This window comes from Hemiscyllium ocellatum, chromosome 12 (genome assembly GCF_020745735.1).
Source record: "Hemiscyllium ocellatum isolate sHemOce1 chromosome 12, sHemOce1.pat.X.cur, whole genome shotgun sequence".
Classification (NCBI taxonomy): domain Eukaryota; kingdom Metazoa; phylum Chordata; class Chondrichthyes; order Orectolobiformes; family Hemiscylliidae; genus Hemiscyllium; species Hemiscyllium ocellatum.
The window spans coordinates 8,854,884-8,879,739 of NC_083412.1; the positions used below are offsets into that span (position 1 = coordinate 8,854,884).

General features: G+C 41.5%; 1 protein-coding gene across 1 annotated transcript in view; it reads right to left on the reverse strand.

Annotated features, from left to right (window-relative positions):
* Positions 1–24,856, reverse strand: part of LOC132820927 (BCLAF1 and THRAP3 family member 3-like) — a 58,946-nt gene that overhangs the window by 5,964 nt on the left and 28,126 nt on the right. Inside the window, exons 5-11 of the mRNA XM_060833298.1 lie at positions 22,919–23,097; positions 21,594–21,705; positions 21,433–21,493; positions 19,633–19,760; positions 14,369–14,465; positions 13,821–13,913; positions 7,242–7,400 (exon numbers count right to left, since the gene is read on the reverse strand). Coding sequence (XP_060689281.1) covers positions 7,242–7,400; positions 13,821–13,913; positions 14,369–14,465; positions 19,633–19,760; positions 21,433–21,493; positions 21,594–21,705; positions 22,919–23,097 — 829 coding nt within the window. The remainder of the gene's footprint in view (positions 1–7,241; positions 7,401–13,820; positions 13,914–14,368; positions 14,466–19,632; positions 19,761–21,432; positions 21,494–21,593; positions 21,706–22,918; positions 23,098–24,856) is intronic.

Genomic DNA, 24,856 nt, shown 5'->3' on the forward strand with positions numbered 1-24,856 from the left:
GGTCATTTATAAAAATGACAAACAGCAATGGTCCCAAAACAGATCCTTGCAGAACACCACTGGTAACTGAACCTTTACCATCAACCTTTACCCTCTGTCTTCTTCCAGCCAGCCAATTCCTAATCCAAACCTACAACTCACCCTCAATGCCATACCTCTGTATTTTTTGCAGTAGCCTACCATGGAGAACCTTATCAAACGCCTTACTAAAATCCATATACACCACATCTACTGCTTTACCCTCATCCACCTCCTTAGCCACCTTCTCAAAGAATTCAATAAGGTTTGTGAGGCACGACCTGCCCTTCACAAAACCATGCTGACTATCCTGGATCGCATTATTCCTATCCAGATGTTCATAAATCCTATCCCTTACAATTCTCTCTAAGACTTTGCCCACAATAGAGGTAAGACTCACTGGCCTATAGTTACTAGGATTATCCCTACTCCCCTTCTTGAACAAGGGAACCACATTTGCTATCCTCCAGTCTTCTGGCACTATTCCTGTAGACAACAATGACATAAAAATCAAGGCCAATGGCTCTGCAATCTCCTCCCTTGCTTCCCAAAGAATCCTAGGATAAATGCCATCTGGCCCAGTGGACTTATCTATATTCACCCTTTCCAGAATTTCCAACACCTCTTCCCTACATACCTCAAAGCCATCCATTCTAATTAATTGTGACTTAATATTCACATCGGCAACAATGTCCTGTTCCTGAGTGAATACTGACGAAAAGTATTCATTCAGCGTCTCCCCAAGTTCTTCAGCCTCCACACGCAACTTCCCACTACTATCATTGACTGGATCTATTCCTACCCTAGTCAATCTTTTATTCCTGACATGCCTATAGAAAGCCTTTGGGTTTTCCCAAATCCTACCAACCAAGGACTTTGTTGGTTGGCTGACAGGAAATAAAGTAGTGATAAACGGCTCCCTTTCGGAATGGCAGGCGGAGACCAGTGGCGTGCCGCAGGGATCAGTGCTGGGACCGCAGCTTTTTACAATATATATTAATGATATAGAAGATGGTATTAATAGTAACATTAGCAAATTTGCTGATGATACAAAGCTGGGTGGCAGGGTGAAATGCGAGAGAATGCTAGGAGAATACAGGGTGACCTGGATAGGTTAGTTGAGTGAACAGATGCATAGCAGATGCAGTTTAATGTGGATAAATGTATGGTTATCCACTTTGGTGGCAAGAACAGGAAGGCAGATCACTACCTAAATGGAGTCAAGTTAGGTACAAAGAGATCTGGGTGTTCTTGTACACCAGTCAATGAAGGCAAGCATGCAGATACAGCAGGTAGTGAAGAAAGCTAATAGCATGCTGGCCTTCATAACAAGAGGGATTGAGTATAAAAGCAAAGAGGTTCTTCTGCAGCTGTACAGGGCCCTGGTGAGACCGCACTTGAAATATTGTGTGCACTTCTGGTCTCCAAATTTGAGGAAAGACATTCTGGCTATTGAGGGAGTGCAGCTTAGGTTCACAAGGTCAATTCCTGGCAGAATGGCAGAACTATCTTATGTTGAAAGATTGGAGCGACTGGGCTTGTATATCCTAGAGTTTAGAAGTCTGAAAGGGGATCTGATTGAGACGTATAAGATTATTAAAGGATTGGACACTTTGGAGACAGGAAACATGTTTCTGCTGATGGGTGAATCCTGAACCAGAGGACACAGCTTAAAAATAAGGGGTAGGCCATTTAGAACAGAGATGAGGAGAAACTTCTTCACCCAGAGTGTGGTGGGTGTGTGGGATGCTCTGCCCCAGAGGGCAGTGGAGGCCCAGTCTCTGGATTCGTTTAAGAAAGAGTTGGATAGAGCTCTCAAGGATAGTGGAATCAAGGGTTATGGAGATAAGGCAGGAACAGGATACTGATTGAGGATGACCAGCCATGATCATAAAGAATGGTGGTGCAGGCTCGAAGGGCAGAAAGGCCTACTCCTGTACCTATTGTCTAATCAAACCTAGGCTTTCCAAGTAATCATAAATCCTGTCTCTCAGAATCATCTCCAATAATTTGATGTCCACAGGTGTAAGACTGACTGGTCAGCAATTCCCAGGATTATCTCCATTCCTTTTCTTGACCAAGACAAAAACATTTGACACCCTCCAAAAGATCATTACCAAAGACACAGCAATCTCTTCCCTTACTTCCTGTAGTAACCTTGGGGACACCCTGCCTGGGTTGAGAGTGTGGTGCGGGAAAAGCACAGCCGGTCAGGCAGTATCCGAGGAGCAGGAGAATCGACGTTTGAGGTGTAAGCTCTTCATCAGGAATAAGGTGTGTGGACTGGGCGACTGACAGATAAATGGGGGCGGGGGCGGGGGGGGGCGGCGGGGGTTGGGGGAAGGTAGCTCGCAATGCAATAGGTAGATGAAGGGGTGTGTATGTGTGTGCACATGTGTGAGGGTGAGAAGGCGGAGGGGAGGGTGGAACAGATAGATGGGAAAGACGATGGGAAGGTCAAGAGGGTGGTGCCGAGTTGGAGGCTTGGGACTGGGATAAAGTGGGGGAGGGGGAATGAGGAAACTAGTGAAATCCACATTAGAGTCATAGAGATGTACAGCATGAAAACAGACCCTTCAGTCCAACCTGTCCATGCCGACCAGATATCCCAACCCAATCTAGTCCCATCGGCCAGCACCCAGCCCATATCCCTCCAAACCTTCCTATTCATATACCCGTCCAAATGGCTCTTAAATATTGCAATTGTACCAGCCTCCACCACTTCCTCTGGCAGCTCATTCCAAGCACACACCACCCTCTGCATGAAAATGTTGCCCCAGAGGTCCCTGTAAATCTTTCCCCTCTCACCCTAAACCTATGACCTCTAGTTCTGGACTTCTCAACCCCAGAGAAAAGACTTTGTCTATTTACCCTATCCATGCCTCTCATAATTTTGTAAACCTCTATAAGGTCACCCCTCAGCCTCCGACACTCCAGTGAAAACTGTCCCAAAACTGTTCAGACTTTCCCCATAGCTCAAATCCTCCAACCCTGGCAACATCCTTGTAAATCTTTTCTGAACCCTTTCAAGTTTCACAGCATTTTCGAAAGGAAGGAGACCAGAATTGCACGCAATATTCCAACAGTGGCCTAACCAATGCCCTGTACAGCTGCAACATGACCTCCCAACTCCTGTACTAAATACTCTGACCAATAAAGGAAAACATACCAAATGCCTTCTTCACTATCCTATCTACCTGCGACTCCACTTTCAAGGAGCTATGAACCTGCACTCCAAGATCTCTTTGTTTAGCAACAGTCTCTAGGACCTTACCATTAAGTGGATAAGTCTTGCTAAGATTTGGTTTCCCAAAATGCAGGACCTCGCATTTATCTGAATTAAACTCCATCTGCCACTTCTCAGCCCATTGGCCCATCTGATCAAGATCATGTGGTAATCTGAGCTGTCCGCTACACCTCCAATTTTGGTGTCATCTGCAAACTTACTAACTGTACCTCTTATGTTCGCATCCAAATCATTTATGTAAATGACAAAAAGTAGAGGACACAGCACTGATCCTTGCGGCACTCCACTGGTCACAGGCCTCCAGTCTGAAAAACAACCCTCCACCACCACCTTTGATCCAGTTCTGTATCCAAATGGCTAGTTCTCCCTGTATTCCATGAGATCTAACCTTGCTAATCAGTCTCCCATGGGAAACCTTGTCAAACGCCTTACTGGCCATATAGATCACATCTACTGCTCTGCCCTCATCAATCCTCTTTGTTACTTCTTTAAAAAACTCAATCAAGTTTGTGAGACATTATTTCCCATGCACAAAGCTGAGGTGACTATCCCTGATCAGTCCTTGCCGTCCCAAATACAAGTACATCCTGTTCCTCAGTATTCCGTCCAACAACGTGCCTATCACCAACGTCAGGCTCACTGGTCTATTGTTCCCTGGCTTGTCCTTACCACCTTTCTTAAACAGTGGCACCACATTAGCCAACCTCCAGTCTTCTGTGATTATCGATGATACAAATATCTCAGCAAGAGGTCCAGCTTCTCTAGCTTCCCAGAGAGTTCTAGGATACACCAGATCAGATCCTGGGGATTTATCCACCTTTATTAGCTTCATGACATCCAGCACTTCCTCCTTTGTAATATGGACATTTTGCAAGATGTCACCATCTATTTCGCTACTTTCTATATCTTCCATATCCTTTTTCGCAGTAAATACTGATGCAAAATACTCATTTAATATCTCCCCCATTTTCTGCGGCTCCACACAAAGGTCGCCTTGCTGATCTTTGAGGGACCCTATTCTCTTCTTAGTTATACTTTTGTTCTTATTGTATTTGTAAAATTCATTGGATTCTCCTTAACTCTGTTTGCCAAAGCTATTCATGTCCCCTTTTTGCCCTTCTGATTTCCCTCTTAACTATACTCCTACTGCCTTTATACTTTGCTAAGAATGCACTCGATCTATCCTGCTTCCTTCTTTTTCTTAACCAAACCCTCAATTTCTTTAGTCATCCAGCATTCCCTATGCCTACCAACCTTTCCTTTCACCCTAACAGGAATATACTTTCTCTGGATTCTCGTGATCTCATTCTGAAGACTTCCCATTTTGCAGAATCCCGTGTTGTTACAGGGTCCTGAGGTGGAAGATAAGGCGTCCTTAAAGTCCTCACTTTCTTCTAGTTGATGGACACGCCATCTGACCCAGAAGACTTAAAAGTAGTATAGTAAGAATTCAGGATCAATGTGCTCCTCTAAGAATGAAGGGCATGGACGGCAACTCCAGAGACCCTGGATGTCAAGGGATATCAAGAGCTTGATTTAAAAAAAAGAGAGCATATGTTAGGTACAGTGCATTAGAAACAAGGGAAGCCCTTCAAAAATATACTGTGTGTAGCGATTTACTTAAAAATTAAATGAGGAGGGCAGTGAGAGGCAATGAAATGTCTTTGGCAGTTCAGATTACGGAAAGCCCGAAAGTATTTTATAAGCATATTAACAATAAGATGATTACCAAGGAACTAGTGGGACCTATTATACACTCAAGGGGAAACTGTGCATGGAACCAGAAATGGTGGGTGAGGTCTTTAATGAATATTTCTCATCAGCATTCACCAAGGAGAAAGACATTATAGTCAGGGATTTCAGTTGGGACGGTGTGGTTCAAGAACGTGTTAAAATTAATGAATAGGTTTTAGATGTTTTAGTGGACATAAAGATGCATAACTTCCCAGGACCTAATGAAATGCATCACAGGCTTTTATGGGAGGCAAGAGAGGAGCTTGCTGGAGCCCTAGTGGAGATATTTATAACTTTGTTGGCTACAGCTGAAGTTGCAAACGACTGGAAGAAAACTCATGTGGTTCCTTTGTTCAAGAAGGGCAGCAGGGATAGGCCAGGTAATTAGAGACCAGTTAGTCTGAAGTCAGTGGGAGGGAATTTTTTTTTAACAAATTCTGACGAACAGTATTAATCGACAATTGGAAAAGCCAGGATTAATCAGGGATAGTCAGCATGGATTTGTCAGAGGGTGAATCTGTCTGGCAAATTTAACTGACTAAATATATCGATGAGGGTAGTGCAGTTGATGTGGTTTCCATGGACTTCAGTAAAGAGTTTGACAAGATTCCACAAGCAAGGTTGGTCCAAAAGATAACAGCCCATGAGATCCAAAACTAACTTGCAAGCAGATGGCAAAGGGTGAAGATGGAAGGTAGTTTGTGTGTTTGGAAGCCTGTGACCACAAGTGTATCACAGGGATCAGTGCTGGGACCTTTACTGTTTGTTATGTACGTTAATCATTTGGATGGGAATATAGAACATATAATTAGTTAATTTAGTGTTGACATGCAAATTGATGGCATTTTTGATAATGATGAATATGGTGCCAGGCTACAGTCTGATATCAATCAACTGGTAAACTGGGCACAGCAATGGTAGATGGAATTTAATCTGGATAAGTTAAGGTCTGAGAAAAGAAGAACATACACAAGGAATGGTAGGTCCCTGCGGAGTACTGAGGAACAGAGGGACCTTGGGAGTACAAGTCCATAGATCCCTGAAGGTGTCAGCACAAGCAAACAGGGTGGTGAAAGCAAGCTAATGGGATGCTTGCCTTCATTAGGCAGAGCAAAGAATATAGTGGCAAGGAAGCCTGTTACAACATTTGCACAAATGGAATATAATGTGTGTAGTTCTGGGAAGGATGTGGTTGCACTGGGGAGGTTGCAGAGAAGATTCGCCATGGCATTACCTGGGATGAAAACTCTCAGTTATAAGGAGACACTCAATAGGCTTAGTTTTTCCCTGGACCAGAGGAGATTGAGGGGGAGGAGAAAATGAGGTCTGCAGATGCTGGAGATCAGAGCTGAAAATGTGTTGCTGGAAAAGCGCATCAGGTAAGGCAGCATCCAAGGAACAGGAAATTTGATATTTCGGGTGTAAGCCCTTCTTCAGGAATGAGGAAAGTGTGTCCAGCAGGCTAAGATAAAAGGTAGGGAGGAGGGACTTGGGGGAGGGGCGATGGAGATGCGATAGGTGGAAGGAGGTCAAGATTGAGGGGGATCTGATTGAGGTATACAAAACTGAGAGGCGTAAACAGTAGATTGAAAGAATTCTTTTCCAATGGCAAACATGTCTAAGACCAGAGGGCATAAGTTTAAATTGAGGAACAAGTGGTTTAGAGGAGATCAGAGGAAAAAAATATTTTACACCCAGAAGATGGCATAAAAATGGAACATGCTGCCTGAGAGGTACATATGCAACCTTTAAGCAGCCTCTGGATCAGTACTTAAAATGCTGGGGAAACAGGTTATAAATCAAGTGCAGGTAAATGGGATTAGGGTAGTTTGGTGTTTGTCAGCCAGCATAGACATGGCAGACCAAAGAGCCTGTTTGGATGCAACGCGACCCTATGCCCCTAGTTTTGGAATCTCCAACTAGTGGAAATAGTTTATCGTTATCTACCCTGTCTTTTCCTGTTGAAGTTCAAAGGAAACTAATCAATCAACCTTCAACAACACTAATGTCTTTTTTAAAAAGGAATTTACATAACTGGGAATAACTCAAGTCATCCAACTCTATGTCTGAGAAAATCATATATAACAGGACAAAGAGGATGGAAAAAGCAAGAGGAAGCATAAACCAATCATGGGGAATGAAAGGCCAAATACATTATATCAGCAATGTCAAACTTCAGTTTCCATCAACTAAACACCAGCCAGCAGTTCAAAAATTAATTTCCAAACCTAAAAACCCTTACCCTTTCATCTCTCCTTTTCCTGCTCAGCCCTTCCCTGAAATGTTTGGTGAATATCCGTTGATTAGTACGCCCAAAACCAACACCGTATATGCGTCGATACTTGGTTTCAAATGTCAAGCCTCTCTTTCGCCCAGAAGATGGATATTCTTTTGTAAAATGCTGCAAAAAAAGAATTTGTATTGGTTTAACTACAATAACGTACTGATAGCAGTGCTGGAAAAACAGTCAGTCAAGTTGGGCACTTGTGACAGCCTGGGGAATTGAGAAACAGGTAGGTCATTTGAGTTCTAAAACAATGTTAAGGCCAATCTGAACTGGCATTCCCCCATAGGTAAAAGGCAATCTGATTGAGGGGGACATCACTTCATACTGTGTAAATAAAACTTTTTAACCTGGTTTCAGAAAACAGAAAAAAAAATTAATGAAACCTGAAATTAGCCCGTTCCTTCCCAAAAATTTCACATGAACTGTTATCCCAACAATTAACTGGATTCATTTACCCTTTGGAGGAACAAGAATGACCAGAGAAAATGTTCAAGATAATCTTAAAAACCCATGCTCCAAAAACAGTTTTTAATAAATAATCTTTTGATGATTCCAAGACCTCAAAATAAAACTGATCACAAATCAACCTCTGGAGTTGAAGCTGTGAGGAAAGAATGAAGTTATAGCAAGTTACAAAGTTGATTACAGAGGGACAGTCCTGGGCATGTGGTTTGTGCTTCTCTAATGATACAGATGTTATATAACAATCATCGTTCATATCATTAATTCAATACCAAGAGCAAACATCTTGCAACAAACTGCTTGGAAGGCTTACCTACAAAACAAAGTAAATATACTCAGACATGAGTAGGTATATCACCAAATAATAAACCATACTTGGCAGCTTTTTAATTTTAAAAAATGGTTCCAAGCAATGAAGGTTCATGATACATTATTATTTGGAGAATCATGAGCAGTTTTCAGCTTGATTTGCAGTGTGGGAATTAAGGAGGGGAGGCATGGTTTTAGATTTGTTCTATGACTAGTGCCTGAGATTACTGATCTATGCCGTTTTAATGAGGGATCATTACATTGTAGTAAATTTGACAGAACAATTCTGTGCATCTTGGATAGACCTTCCGTTGCGTTGTAGCAGGAATCCAGTGTCACAGAAAGATTGAACAATCCAGAAGGTCAGACAAGTGTGCTTGTTCAATCAGAGCAAAAAGCTGCTGTTAGTCATGGCAATCCCCAAACAATCTGGGCCAGGAAAAAGTCATAAGTGGCTTAAGCGGAAAGCGTCCAGAATCAGAAAACTGCTGGAAGCTGAGTGTATGGAAAACGACATGTTTGCTCTGAAATCTCGCTGATGACAGCAAGAGAAAGCCCTAGAAACTAAGTTCAGTCAGGAGAGAATTCTGGGTAAAGCAACGTAGAGGATGGGGAAACAATTGTGGCTGTAAGGGCTCTTCCCTTTCTGGAGGTGTTTTTCAGTGTTGTAGTGGATTTCCTCGAATTATTGCAGCAGTAATTACGGTTTTCTAAACTGTTCCATTGTTTTGGAACTTTGGGGAAAAAAAATCAAAGCAATGGCACTTAAAGAAAAGGAGGAAGAGACAAAGTAGAGACCACATGGCAGGTGAAAAACAGCTAAATCAACCTGCACAGCTGTCTGCCTCTGCTGTTTAGTAACAAATATTGAGCTGCCAAAGGAAGTGGTGGAGGCTAGTACAATTACAACATTTAACAGGAATCTGGATGGGTATATGAATAGAAAGGGTTTAAAGGGGCTCTGGGCCAAGTGTTGGCAAATGGGACTAGATTTGAGATATCTGGTTGGCATGGACGAGTTTGACAAAAGGGTTTGTTTCCAGGCTGTACAGCTGTATGAACAGGGAACTTTACTGTGGAGACAGAAAGACCCTTCCCAGAGATTTCAGTATCTATATAGTTGCGATTGAGGGTAAAAGGATTTAACCCTTATCGCTGATATTTGAAACAGACAGTTTCAAATAATTTGTATATACAGTAACATGGTGGTTCCTTTTTTAAACCTTTGTAAGATAAACCTTTATGTACATTGACAGCCTCGTGAATATGTTCATTGATTGACCATTACGGTCAACAAAAAGTAAAATGGTATTTCATTCTAGGATCTAACTTGTTCCATTTACCATCAGCAGGTCTCTGAATATTTTTACAAATTATAGTCAGAGCTCCAGTGATTTTCTTTATTGAAGAATGCGCTGGTACGGGGTTGAGTTCTGACAGCTTGTGGGAATGGCATAGGTCGAAAGGGTGAGGAGAATTGAAGTAGACAATGGAAATCCAGGTAATTTAACCCATTGTATTCATGCTGGTCCTCTTAGGGAGCAATTCATGCACTACCACTCACTTGGAGAAAGTGAGGACTGCAGATGCTGGAGATCAGAGCTGAAAATGTGCTGCTGGAAAAGCGCAGGTCAGGCAGCATCCAAGGAGCAGGAGAATCGATGCATCGGACATGAGCCCTTCTTCAGGAATCCTGAAGAAGGGCTCATGCCCGAAACGTCGATTCTCCTGCTCCTTGGATGCTGCCTGACTTGCTGCGCTTTTCCAGCAGCTCATTTTCAGCACTACCACTCACTTGCCCTCTCCCACAAATGTGTGCACATATCTCTTCAGATATTTAAAATATTTACAAAATGCAAGAAAATACAAGCACAACTAGACCGCTCTGTCTATTGTGCATGTGTCAGCTGAGATACCCAGCCTAATCCCAGCTTCCAGCACAGATTCAAGGTTTCTGCTGCTGCTACTACTCTCTCAGGCTGAGAGTTTCAATCCCCTATCACCACCTGGGAGGAAATAGTTTACTCATCCCCACACCAATCCTTTTACCATTAACTTTAAGTCAACATTCCCTCTCACCACTCTTCTGCTGAGGAAAAATTGTCACCCATTTCCATCAAGTCTCTCACAAAAATCCCCTCAGCTTCTGAATGTTCCAAGGAAAACAAACATGCCATGCTAGGTTGTCCATAGAGTTGAGGGTTGCACAGTCTAGATAGATTAGCCACAGTAAATGCAGGAGTTACATGGATAGGACAGTGAGCTGGGCCTGGGTGGAATGCTCTTCCGAAGGCTGGTGTGGACTCAATGGGCCAAATGGCCTGCTTTCACACTGTCGAGGTTCTGTGAAATGGGTCAGTCTCATTTTGGCAGGCTGCAATGAGTGGGGCATTGCAAATTTCAGGGTGTAGGTCCCAGCTGTTCACAATATGTATCAATAACTTGGAGGTGGAGATAAAATATAATCTTTCCATATTTGCAGACAATACAAAGCTAAGTGGGAATGTGTGTTGTGATGATGATGTGAAATGATCTTCAAGAAAACGTGGTCACACAGTGAACGAGCAAGAATATGACAGATTAAATAAAACATGGAAAAATGTGAGGAGAAATGGATGTGCAGAATACTTCTTAATGGTAAAAGGTTGGAAAGTGTAAAAACAAAAAATGAAGATGTACAAAAGATTTTAGGTACTTCTATCAACAGGTTACTGAAGGCTAACTTGCAGGTACAACAAGCTAATATGAAAATTAATGGAATGCTCGTCTTTATTACAAAAAGATTTGAATGCAGGCGTACTGTAGTCTTGATCAATTGGAGTATTTGATCAACTTGTACAGTCCTGGTCTCTTAGGTGTTGGTTAATAAATATTTTGCTGTATGTTATTACTATAGAGGCAGTACAATGAAGATTCACCAGACTGGTTCCTTGGATGGTGGGACTGTCCTTTGAAGAGAGATTAAGCAAACAGGGCTTGTATTCTGTACAGTTTTGAAAAATGAGAGCTGACATAATCAAAATTTACAAAATACCTGAAGGATATACAGGTTGGATGTTCTTCCTTGGGGAATCTAGAATCAGAGAGTAAAATTTAAAAATAATGGGGATGTCACTTGGGTCTGAGATGAGGAGAAATGTTTTTACTCAGAGAGTTGTCAACCTTTGGAATTTCTATCACAGAGGGCTGTGGGAACTCAGTCTTTAATTATGGTTAAGATAGATATTGATTGATCTCGGATTACCAGATTCTAAAATAATAATCTCTTTGATGCTGCAAAGCACCTGGATGTTCAGTTATTCGTTTAAGTCATTCCTCAACTATATTTCCTGAGGAAATTTATTTTGACTATCCTTGATTCCTCCATGGTTTTCTAAGTGAGTTTACCCTGTCTGTCAGAATTGATTCCAATAAATTGTCCACTGCTAAGGTGATATGAACCAGCTTGAAAATATTCAGTGCATTCCTTGCTCCATTTTACAACCAAAATCACAAGTCCCCGAAACTTTCAGCACCAGATCTGCATCCAGTGAAAACTGAAAATAATGGTCAGACACCCACTAATTCTTTGATGTCTTATTTAAGAGGGTAGGGCAAATCTGGTCCTAGTGTTTTACCCACTTTCAAGGATGTGAATCCTGTTAATTTTTCCTGCCTTCCCATATTTTACCACATGCAATATTTCAGTCTTCCTTCTTAACTACAATGCCTGCACTGCCCCCCTCTTCTGTGAAGAAGGTCACAAAGCATTCATTCAAAACCATCTCTTATGAATAGATCCTTTAGATCTTTCAATGGCCCTCCTTTTTCTTAGCTTTTCTTACACTCCTATTTTATAAGGCATCTTTAGATTCAACATTATTTTAATTCCCAATATTCTTTAGTCCCATCTAGGTTTCCTAATTCCCTTTTCAAATTCCTCCCTGCATGTTCTATATTCCTCTTAGCTTCCTTCAGCATTGAGTTCTTAGTGTCTGACACAAGCTTTTGTCTGCTGCCTTATCTTACTCTTCAGGTGTGGCATGTTAAAAACAGCAGATGCAGTTGAATGTGTGCGATCTCGTTGCCTCCAAATTTGCTGAGATAAAAATATCTACACAGGAAGTGGTTTACTTGAACAATTCCATGTGTAAATCCACAAAGCTAAGCAAGGGTTACATTTCGAATTTCAATGCACCTCTTTCCATAGTCAGTTACGTTCTAATATATCATCAATGTCTGAAGAATAGCTTTGATAAGTTTATACAAATATTCATGCAATAAACAATGGACATGCAGTTCTTAAGTTTACATTTGATTGAATATGCACAGGATTGAGGGTGATTTAGCAGTTTGGATCAGAAATTGGTGAGCTGAAAGAAGGCAGAGGGTGGTGGTTGATGGGAAATGTTCATCCTGAAGTTTAGTTACGAGTGGTGTGCCACAAGAATCTATTTTGGGGCCACTGCGGTTTGTCATTTGTATAAATGGCCTGGATGAGGGTGTAGAAGGGGGGTTAGTAAATTAGGAGAAAGTGAGGACTGCAGTTGCTCAAGATCAGAGCTGAAAAATGTGTTGCTGGTTTGCAAATGACACAAAGGTCGGTAGAGTTGTGGATAGTGCCAAAGAATGTTGAGTTACAGAGAGACATAGATGAGCTGTACAGCTGGGCTGAGATGTGGCAAATGGATTTTAATACAGAAAAGTGTGAGGTGATTCACTTTGGAAGGAGTAACAGGAATGCAGAATACTGGGCTAATGGTAAGACTCTTGGTAATGTAGATGAGCAGAGAGATCTGTGTGTCCATGTACATAGATCCCTGAAAGTTGCCATTCAGGTTGATAGGTTTGTTAAGAGGGAATACAGTGTGTTAGCTTTTATTAATAGAGGGATTGAGTTTCGGAACCATGAAGTCATGCTACAATTGTACAAAACTGTGTGCGGCCACACTTGGGAGTATTGCGTACAGTTCTGGTCACCGCATTATAGGAAGGATGTGAAAGATTAGGAAAGGATCCAGAGGATATTTACTAGGATGTCTGCTGGTATGGAAGGAAGGTCTTATGAGTAAAGGCCGAGGGATTTGAGGCTGTTTTTATTCGAGAGAAGGTTGAGAGGAGACTTATTGAGACATATAAGACAATCAGAGGCTTAAATAAGGTGGACAGTGATGACGTCACAGATGGTGATGACTAGCACAAGGGGACATAGCTTTAAATTGAGGGGTGATAGATATAGGACTAATGTTAGAGGCAGTTTCTTTAATTAGAGAGGAGGGGGGACATGGAACGCACTGCCTGCAACAGTAGTAGACTCGTCAACTTTAAGGGGATTTAAATGGTCATTGAATAGAGATATGGATGAGAATAGAATGGTGTACGTTAGATGGGCTTCAGATTGGCTCCACAGCTCGGCACAACATTGAGGGCCAAAGAGCCTGTATTGCGCTATAATGCTCTATGTTCTAATTAAAACAAACTAATTTATTTGCAGCTATTCTTGTGCATATATGTTTAAATCATTAACAGTACAAACACCAGATTGGCTTGCTGTTACAAAAACAGAAATTGCTGGTGGAACTCAGGTCTGGCAGCATCTGTGGGAAGAAAGCAAAATCAACGTTTCGAGTCAGGTGACTCTTCATCAGAACTGGTTTCCTGAAACATTGGTATGGTTATTTTTCCAATCTCAGTTAGTATGTGGAATAGATATGTTAAAGTTACTTCTTAGAAATTTACACCATAAACTGAAGATTTAAGATGTGTAGAGACAGGATTAAATACCTTAAGAGGTCTTTGCAAACTTCTGGACCGCTCTTCTGAGGTTTCTCTTATTTTTCTTTTCGTTGCTACCGAAGATTCCCTGTGCAGGCTTTCCTAAAAACATTTGGTAACAATATATTAAGAAAGAAGATACTTGCATGAGAACCAGAATGATATTTCAAATTTAATGAAAAGTCTATTTTCAAACTCAAATTGATAATTTCTCCTGTAACACAAAAGATACGAACAAACAGCGCAACAAGTTTAAAAGTGAGAGCGCACAAATGGACAGTTGGACCAGCTGTACTGGGACATGTCAGTCCAGCATTTCAGTGCCACGCTGCAGGATGCAATACTGGATTTTTGGAGAAGTAAACAAACTTGGGAGAAATAAATGTGTACAGTCAGAAACTTAAACACATTATTTTGATGAGATGGTGTACAACACACTTCATGATTGTGGATTTGGATCCACATGTACTGATATCCTCTCCTTCTCTAAAACACAGACCTAAATGGCTAATCTGTTGTAAAGAACTGACTAACCATGTCTTTCTCAGTATTCTTACCCGATACTTCGTTAGTCTGACTGATGGTTCTTTAAGTCGTGGAGTTCTGTCAGTTTTCACTCGATTCAATAAATGAGACTTTTCAGATCTTTCAGATCTGTGAAACAAAAGGTCAAATAAAAACTGTACATGAGAGAGCAAGAAACATGTAACACAATAGAAAATACTAAATTATTCCTTTAGAGGATGCAATACCAGGTTGAGTTAGAATCATTTATGGAATACCAAATCAGCAGAAAGAAAAACATGTTCAATAATTAATTGCAAAAGATCAGTGATTTTAGGTGAAGATTTTGGGTGAAGTACTTTTTTTTCCATTGTAAACTGATTTAGTGCTGTTGGAAATAGTGAATATATTTTTACACACATACTTGTGTTTTTTTTTATTCATTCATAGACGTTGTTGGCTGTGCCAGCATTTATTGCCCATCCAGAATTGTCCAGAGGACAATTAAGAGTCGACCACATTGCTGTGGGCCTGGAGTCACACATCAGCCAGACCAGGTAAGGGTGGCAGTTTCTTTCTCTGAAGGACATTACTGAATCATGTGGGTTTTCCAACAATCGACAATGGATTCATGGTCAATGTTAGATTATTAATTCCAGATTTTTGTTCCACCATCTGCCATGGTGGGATTTAAACTAGTGTCCCCAGAACATGCCCTGGATCTCTGGTTCAGCGACAATATCACTAGGCCATCACCGCCCCACTTGTGTACATTCATGCCGAGAGTTATCAGGTCTCACTGGGATAGTGTATGCACTGGAGCAGCATATTTCAGTCTACATCAAAAATACAGTAAAATAAAAATATACAGATTTTACAGGGTCCAAACACAACATCACTCGCAACAAACAAAACAAATCAGCAATGGCAATTGAAATGCTTAATACTGGTCACAAGGTGTAAGAAAGAAACGTTGCTGGCCAACACCTCGTGTAATAACTACATTTATTAAGACAATATAGTGTCAATAATTCAAGTCGTGGTGCCAGAGTGTTGGATATACCTTAATGCTCACGGACACAATTGTTACTAATATCACAGAGGAAAGGAGAACTTGCACAACCATCAGAAATAGGAACAGGAATAGGTCATTTGGCCCCTGGAGTCTGCTGGGTCATTAATTAAGATTATGGCTGATCTGACATTCCTCACGCCCACTTTTTTGGCCTTTCCCCTTGATTTCCTTTGATCTCAGCCTTAAGTATACACGGATGCTGCTCTCTGTGGCAAGAAGTTCCAAAGATTCTCAATGCTCCGAGAAAGAAATTCCTCTTTATTTAGTCTTAAACAGGTGCACTTTTATTCTGAGACTAGGTCCTCTGGTCCTAGACTCTGAGGGGCAACATCCACTCAGCATTTACTTTCAATCCCCTTAAGAATCCCATATGTTACAATGAGATCACCTCTCATTCTTCTAAACTCCAGCGAGTAGAGTCCCAACCTCTTTAGATTTTGCTGATAAGACCAAAAGATTTAAGGCGATATAGCTCAAAATCTGCTCTGCCATTTGATCATAGCTGATATATTTCTCAACCCCATTCTCCTGGCTTCTCCTTGTAACCCTTGATTCCCATACTAATCAAAAACTCACATTTCTCTTGTCTGAAATACATTCAACGACTTGGCCTCCACAGCCTTCTGTGGCAATGAATTCCATGCTCAGGCTGAAGAAACTCCGCATCTCAGTTCAAAAAGGTTGTCCCTTCACTAAGGCTGTACGCCATTGGATCCGACACTCTCCTACTAATGAAAACATTTTTTTCCACATCCATTCTATCCAGACCTCTCAGTATTCGTAAGTTTTATTGAAATGCCCCTCATCAGACCCAGAGTTCTCAACTGTTCCTCATATGTAAATCCCTTTATCCCTGGGATCATGCCTGTAAGACTTCTCTGGGCCCCTTCGAACACCAGCCTACACTTCCTTTGATTTGGGCTCCAGAACTGCTCACAATATTCCAAACACAGTCTGACCACAGCCTTATGCTGCATCAGCCGTACACCTCTGTTGATGTATTCCAGCCTTCTTGAAACTAATTCTAACATTGCATTTGCTTTCCTAACTGCCAACAATTCCCAAGTCCTTACTGCTTCAGATTTCTGAAACCTTTCTCAGTTTATGTAACAGATAGCTCTATACTTTCCTACCAAACTGCACAACTTCAACACTTTCCAACATTGTATTCCACCTGCTGCTTCTTTACCCATTCTCCTGTCCAAGTCATTTTGCAGCCTCCCCACTTCTTCAACACTAGCTGCTCATCCAGCTATTTTTGTATCTTCTGCAAACTTAGCAACAACACCCTCAGTTCCTTCATTCAGAGTGTTAACATGTAATGTGAACAGTTGTGGTCCAAACAATGACCCCTGCAGAACTTCACTAGTCACCGAATGTCATCATGAGAAAGGTTGGATTATGCACTGGCCTCTTGCCAGTCAGCTAATCCTATATCCAAGCCAGTACTTTACCCCAAACACCATGCACTCTTATTTAGCAGTGCGGCACCTTTTCAAAGGCCTCTGGAAATCAACCAGATCACATCCATTGGCTCTCCTTCATCTAACTTGTTCATGACCTCCTCAAAAGGATTCTAACAGATTTGTCAGGCATGACCACCCTTGACAAAGCTGCGCTGATTCAGCATTATTTCATTGAGCACTTCCAAGTACTCCACAATCTCATCCTTAATTGTGGACCCTAAAATTTCACCAATGACCAAAATCAGGCTAACAGTCTTCTGTCTCCCTCCCTTCTTAAACAGAGGTACTGCACGAGCCATTTTCAAGTCCTCTGGGACCCTCTCCGGTTCCAGTGTGATTCCTGAAAGATCATCACGTATGCCTCTACAATCTCCAAAGCTATTTCCTTCAGACCTCTGGAGCGTAGCCCATCCAGGTGATTTATCTACCCTTAGTTCTTTAAGCATCTGCAGCACCCTTTCCTTAGTGATGGCAACTACACTTAATTATGCCACTGACTCTCTTTGGAACTCCGGTATACTTAGATTACTTACAATGTGGAAACAGGCCCTTCAGCCCAACAAGTCCACACCAACTCTCCAAAGAGCAACCCACCCAGACCCTTTCTGCCAGGTAGTGTGACCATCTCAATGTGCATGTTAACCACAAAACTCTCAACTTTGTGGATGCTCCACTGTAGTTAGGATTTAGCACACTCACTTCACAAGCCTGAGTTTGAGTTCTAGTCAAGGAATGACAGTTCGTTCCTCAGGTGCAAAACACCCAAGTAAAACCCATTATGCGTACGGTCACAGTAGGCTGAAAATGTCTGCTCGCACAAGCTAAGCAGACTCCGGCCTTGTGTGTACTTGGATAGGAGACCACCCGGAAATAGCAGGTGTAGAGGACTTAGGCAGAATTGGTCAATACATTTGACTGTGAAATGAAAAGTTGGTGGTTTGTGATCACCCAGGGATGGAGCTGCAAATATTAGGGTCCCTGTTGGACTTCCATTAGATTAGACTAGATTTCCTACAGTATGGAAACAGGCCCTTCGGCCCAACAGGTCCACACCGACCCTCCAAAGAGTAACCCACCCAGACACATTCCCTCACCCTACATACACCCCTGACTAACACACCTAACACTATGGGCAATTTAGCATGCGCAATTCACCTGATCTGCACATCTTTGGATTGTGGGAGGAAACCGGAGCACCCGGAGGAATCCCATGCAACCATGTAAACACAGGCAGAATGTGCAAACTCCACACAGACAGTCGCCCATGGCCAGAATCGAACCCGGATCCCTGGTGCTGTGAGACAGCAGTGCTAACCACTGAGCCACTGAGGTGCCTGGCCAGGGTTCAAGTCCCACCTGCTCCAGTGGTGTGTAATAACATCTCTGAACTAGCTGATTTACAAAAAGTTAAACCAGTTTATCTTAATTAACTAACTTTCAGCTGAGTTAAGTACAGCACTATTTTTATTTATCTCCGACAGCAATGCAAATAATTTCTTCCGACCAAACACTCATAACATAGAACATAGATAGAACATAGAACAATACAGCACAGAACAGGCCCTTCGGCCCACGATGTTGTGCCGAACATCTATCTTAGATTAAGCACCCATCCATGTACCTATCCAATTGCCGCTTAAAGGTCGCCAATGATTCTGACTCTACCACTGCCACAGGCAGCGCATTCCATGCCCCCACCACTCTCTGGGTAAAGAACCCACCCCTGACATCTCCCCTATACCTTCCACCCTTCACCTTAAATTTATGTCCCCTTGTAATACTCTGTTGTACCCAGGGAAAAAGTTTCTGACTGTCTACTCTATCTATTCCTCTGATCATCTTATAAACCTCTATCAAGTCACCCCTCATCCTTCGCCGTTCCAACGAGAAAAGGCCGAGAACTCTCAACCTGTCCTCGTACGATCTATTCTCCATTCCAGGCAACATCCTGGTAAATCTTCTCTGCACCCTCTCCAAAGTTTCCACATCTTTCCTAAAGTGAGGCGACCAGAACTGCACACAGTACTCCAAATGTGGCCTAACCAAAGTCCTGTACAGCTGCAACATCGCTTCACGACTCTTGAATTCAATCCCTCTGCTAATGAAGCTAATACACCATAGGCCTTCTTACAAGCTCTATCCACCTGAGTGGCAACTTTCAAAGATCTATGTACATAGACCCCAAGATCCCTCTGTTCCTCCACCTGACTAAGAACCCTACCGTTAACCCTGTATTCCGCATTCTTATTTGTTCTTCCAAAATGGACAACCTTCACACTTGGTAGGGTTGAACTCCATCTGCCACTCCTCAGCCCAGCTCTGCATCATGTCCAAGTCCCTTTGCAGCCGACAACAGCCCTCCTCACTGTCCACAACTCCACCAATCTTCGTATCATCTGCAAATTTACTGACCCACCCTTCGACTCCCTCATCCAAGTCATTAATAAAAATTACAAACAGCAGAGGACCCAGAACTGATCCCTGCGGAACTCCATTTGTAACTGGGCTCCAGGCTGAATATTTACCATCTACCACCACTCTCTGACTTCGACCAGTTAGCCAGTTTTCAATCCAATTGGCCAAGTTTTCCTCTATCCCATGCCTCCTGACTTTCCGCATAAGCCTACCATGGGGAACCTTATCAAATTAATGAGCCCTGCTGAAGTTTTATCATAGTAAAATTATTCTGTTCGGCAGTGAATGGTCAATAAAGTGGATTGACATGTGAGGATACACAGTGGAATTTGAAAAAAATTGTTGATATTCTGGGAATTACCTGCGAGAGAGAAACACTGGCTCCAGGGTTTGATAGGTCTCCCCATACTTGTCCTGTAATCTTTCCTTCCTCCTTCGCTCTATGTCATGCCGAAGATCATCTGGATTTACAGCAACCCACGTGCTGGTCTAAATATTAAAGAACAGGAAGTAGTAAAATTAACTCAACTACTGCATACTCAAAAAGAAGTAAATCTTTATTTATACCAAGTAATATTTGGCAACATGATCAATTCAAGTCCAAACTGACCTGAGTTTATGGCTTCAGTGGCCTAATGGATAGTACACTGGTCTCTTAAGCCAGGGATTGTGGGTTCAAGTCCTATGTGGAGTAACCTGAATTTTGGCTGCACGGTGTCTCAGTGGTTAGCATTGCTGCCTCATAGCGCCAGGAACCTGGGTTCAATTGAAGCCTCAGAAGACTACCTGTGTGGAGTTTGCATATTTCACCCCATGACTGCGTGGGTTTCCTCCCACAATCCAAAGATGTGCAGGTTCAGTGAAGGGGTTACGCCCGAAACATTGATTTTCCTGTTCCTTGGATACTGCCTGACTGGCTGTGCTTTTCTAGTCTTTAAGGTTCGGTGAATTGGTCATGCTAAATTGCCCAAGCATTCAGCAATGTGGCAGGTTTGGTGCATTAGTCCTGGTAAATGTAGAGTAATTGGGGTATGGGTCTTGGAGGGTTACTCTTTGGAGGGTCAGTGTGGACTCGTTGGGTCAAATGGCCTGTCTCCACATTGTAGGGATTCTATGAATTCCATTTCAATGCAAAGTTTTTCCTAGAAGTCAAGTCATATTGCATCAGAACAGAAATACACAATAGCAGCTTGCTCAGCTTACCCTGAATTTTTGTAACGCTGCAAGAATGATCAGGCTTGTTTAATACTGTGGGTTAATAAAAACAGCAGTGTATAATAATGCACTCCGTCTTGAGAGACTTTGGAATGGAGTGGTTAGGAGAAGTAGCGAACGACAGCAGCAATACTTAAGAATAAAACAGAAATCCAGGGATTAGAGCAGTTCAAAGGAGAAACTGAATCAAGATACAAGATCCATCGCAATCCACAGGACCTGGTCAGTGTTTTGCTCCCAACTTGAAAAAAAGTGAAAAAATTTTGCCAGGACCTTGGGTCTATTGAGGAGGCAGGGTTGATTTAAGCTGAGCTACCACCATGAATGATAGAAGCCTGTTATGAGTTGGGCTCAAGCGCTACAGACCCTGTTGAGGGTCAGACACAATGATCTTCTGGATCCACTAGCACAAATGGAATGAGTGGAAGCTTGCTATGCATGAAGATACAAAAATATCAGGAGGGCACAGGTTTAAACCTTTCCTCCTGATCTGAAAAGATAGCACAGCCATGGACGTCAGTGTCAAACAATAAATGGTTTCCTCTACCTGCCTACCAATGCTTTACTGTATGGTTCAATGCCAATTCATTGCCTTCTTGCTGCTGTATCTAATTAGGTACAAGTATAATGTGAACTTTGCACACACCTGAACGGTGTTGGATGACAGACAATTTCCAATTTCCATTCTCACAGCCTCATATTTGGAATCAGAAGAAAATAGTTATATGGAACAATCTTAATTACCTGAACAAGACGGGCAAGGAGTATTTTGTTTGGATAACGGATTGTTTGAATAACTGATAGCGTTTTTACGGCACCTTGAGGTAATGTTCGGATAACCCAAAATTCGGATAATTGATGTTCGGATAATCGAGGTTGCCCTGTGCATGCTACATTCCTAATGGAAAAGGGAATAAAGTGAGGAACACACTAAACGGTACAATACCTTTCTGGCAACAGGTTTCCTTTCTCGGTTGTGTAAGTCCTCCAGTGACATGTCAATCCGTCTTTCCCAGAAAGGAAAACAAAATAAGTAAATCACATCCTTAAGGAATAAAAGGTTGGCTTCAGAAAAACTGTAAAAGACTTGCTGTATCACCACAATACCTGTGTATCTCAGGGCCCCGAGCATTTTCCTCTTTTCTTCCAGGACTCTGGGCATTTTGCAACTTTGAAAAACGGTCATGCAATGTTAGATCTGAAGACTTAAAATGGTCTTCTGTAATAAAAATCATGACCACTCATTACCTTGGGTCACATCTCAGTAAGGAAGCAGAAATGCTAGTTTTTATACAAAATTAAGACAACTGCACCTTTAGATATTGTTATATGTTAATTTAAATCTCATGGCACTGCATGACAATGCATCAATATCTCAACGTATTTAATTCTCACTTATGTATATAATTGACATATATATTTTAACTATTGCAGAGTGCTTTATGCAAACATTTAAATTAACAGGCAATAGTTAAAATATATATGTCAATAACTTAGGTAAGAGGAAGAGGGCTTTAGTTCACTTGATTGGCTAGATAATAAGCATGTGGATTTTAATTACAAGAGCATGGGGCTTATTCCCCGTTCTGGCTGAGGTAGAAGGTCACAGTCTCAGATTAGAAGATTTAGAATTTTGAATTGAAATGAGGAGAGACTTCTTCATTCAGTGGGTTGCAAAGTTTTGACATTCTGTATTCACAGGGCTGTGGATATTCACTACATTTATGACCAACAGTTATAACCCTCTGAGAATAAAGGAACCAAGCGGCTTCTGTCCAAAAACTGAAATATTACAGCAGCCATCGTCTTACTGAATGAAGTAAATTCCAGAATACGTCTGCTTCTCTCAAGTATTATGTAAGATAGCAAAGTGGGAATTAAAGGGGAAAAGTCACTTACTTTAACAGTCGTAAACAATATATTTAACCTTCTGCTATATGTTCAAGATAGATAAATAATGGCCCAGAAACTGCAATCAGGAATGGAATCAGGTTCTGAGATCCTTTTGGAGTAAATTATCCCCACTTACATTTGGCCCGTGTAGTTTACCCTGTTGTTTATGTTCCAAATTAGAACCTCCTCCAAATTCAACTTTGACCTCTTCAAGTACAGTGCGTAATTTTAGGCTCAAGTGGATTGGTACCTATTATGAAGTGAAGCAATGCTACAACCCCAACTCATTCACTTTGTGTGTTCAGCAACCAGAAGACGAAAGTGCTTTGACTTTAAACCAGATTTCACTGTATTAATATACAATGTTTTAAACAATTCTGAAGAACATGTAATTTACCATTAACATTAAGTACCATTAGACAATACTTAACCATCTATTTAGGACCCTGAGCAACAAACAATGCTTTTAGTACCATCATCTCGCTATCAATAGCATTTGTTGCAACTAAATAAAAAGGATGCCATAATGTATGTCCAACCTTTAATCTGGTGCACCAGAGTGATTATCTCCTGGGCAAATTCTCCTGAAGAGATGTTCGGGTTAGCCTCGAATGACGAACCCATATGCTCAAACACATGATGGAACTCATCCCGTTTCTTGCCAACACTAACCAAATCCCGAGACATTAGTCTCTCTGAAGCATGGCTTGATGTCGGCCTGGAGAAATCCCCACATACATTCAAAAATTCACAACCAGGTATCAGTCATTCTTGAACTTATATCAAAAGACATGTAAATATGCTTAAATACAAAGTTAGCAAACCTTCTAATTACAGAAACTGGCTATTCTAAAATATTAATGAAGGCTCCAAATTATTACATTTTCAATTTTTTTTGATTAGATTAGATTAAATTCCCTACATTGTGGAAACAGGCCCATCGGCCCAACCAGCCCACACCGGCCCTCCAAAGAGTAAAACACGCAGACCCATTTCGCTCTGACTAATGCACCTAACACTATGGGCAATTTACCATGACCAATTCACCTAACCTGCACATCTTTGGACCGTGGAAGGAAACCAGAGCACCCAGAACAAACACATGCAGACACGGGGAGAAAGTGCAAACTCCACACAGAAAGGCTGGAATTGAACTGGGACTCTGGTGCTGCGAGGCAGTAGTGCTAACCACTGAGCCACCGGGCCGCCAAATCTGTTAAAGATCAAAATTTCACTGTTTAAACTTCAAATGTCATCTACAAATTGCTCTTTAAACTATGCAGCCCACCATAAATATTGTAATTAAGAGAGCTATCTGCATATCAGAGAAGCTTGTTTCATTTTCTGATCTGCCACTAATTCAGAATTGTTTGCAAATAGCTTAGTTTGGGAAGAACAGCTATATAATGAAGATTCCAGAATGGCTCAAGTCCAAGTATATTCCCGGAGCTGTCTAAATTTGCCTCCCCATTAAAATGATGAGGAATGGTACTCCGAGACAGCGTGTTGGAAGTTAAGGCATTGATACTAGTTTACATTAAGATTGAAAATCTGATTTTAAATGTCTGGTACTATCCCTCTACACTTTTTAAAAAATTCCATCATGGAAAGTGGACAATGCTGGCTGGGCCAATGTTAATGCCTATCCAGAGATGCCCAAGGTAGTGGTGGTGTGCTGCCTGGTTTAACCACTGCAATCCACTTTGTTCTACAAAAGAAAACTCTCAAACTTCAGCTCAAGAAGGCTGATGATACTTTTGTACCAAAATAAATATGGAAATTTTGTAAGCAGGATACATATTATTTTAAATAATAAGATCTCCTTTATCAGATGTATGAGGAGGAGAATAGAATGCAAGAATAATTTCTCACCACATCCTCAGCCAAGTACTTTAAGACTCTATAAAAAGAATTGCACTCAATCAAATTAAACCTGCCATTAAAAATACAAAATTAATTTCAATCTATTTTTCCAAATGTTAATTGTCATTCATATTACATTCCAGAGAAGGACAAAAGCAGAATACGTAAAACTTTGAGAATCATGTATTTACCTTAAACGATCTGGCTTTGGTTTCCTTAAAATCTTCTTCTAACATAACACCTGCACACACTACAGAATTAAATAAGACTATACATTCATGAGAACTCATTTGTTTCAAGTGGATTTTCTCCTTAGAAACAGACTTGAGCTTTCAAAGCAGTTATCAAAAGGGAAAATCACTAGATTAACAACTGAATATTTGAGCAAGTTGAGGCTGAGCAGAAAGAAATTTCACACGACAAGGACCATCATGCAGAGAAATCCAAATTCGGGCTCTTTCAGGAACTGATGCATTGCCCTTCAAGGCAATTCTCAGTAAAATGTAATCTCAAATTGGTGGATCTCAATGTTTTCATCGAGAGGTAATGCAGTTAATGGCCCAAGCAAAGTTAACAAGGAGGTTTTGAGTTATCCATTAATTGCAATCCACTGC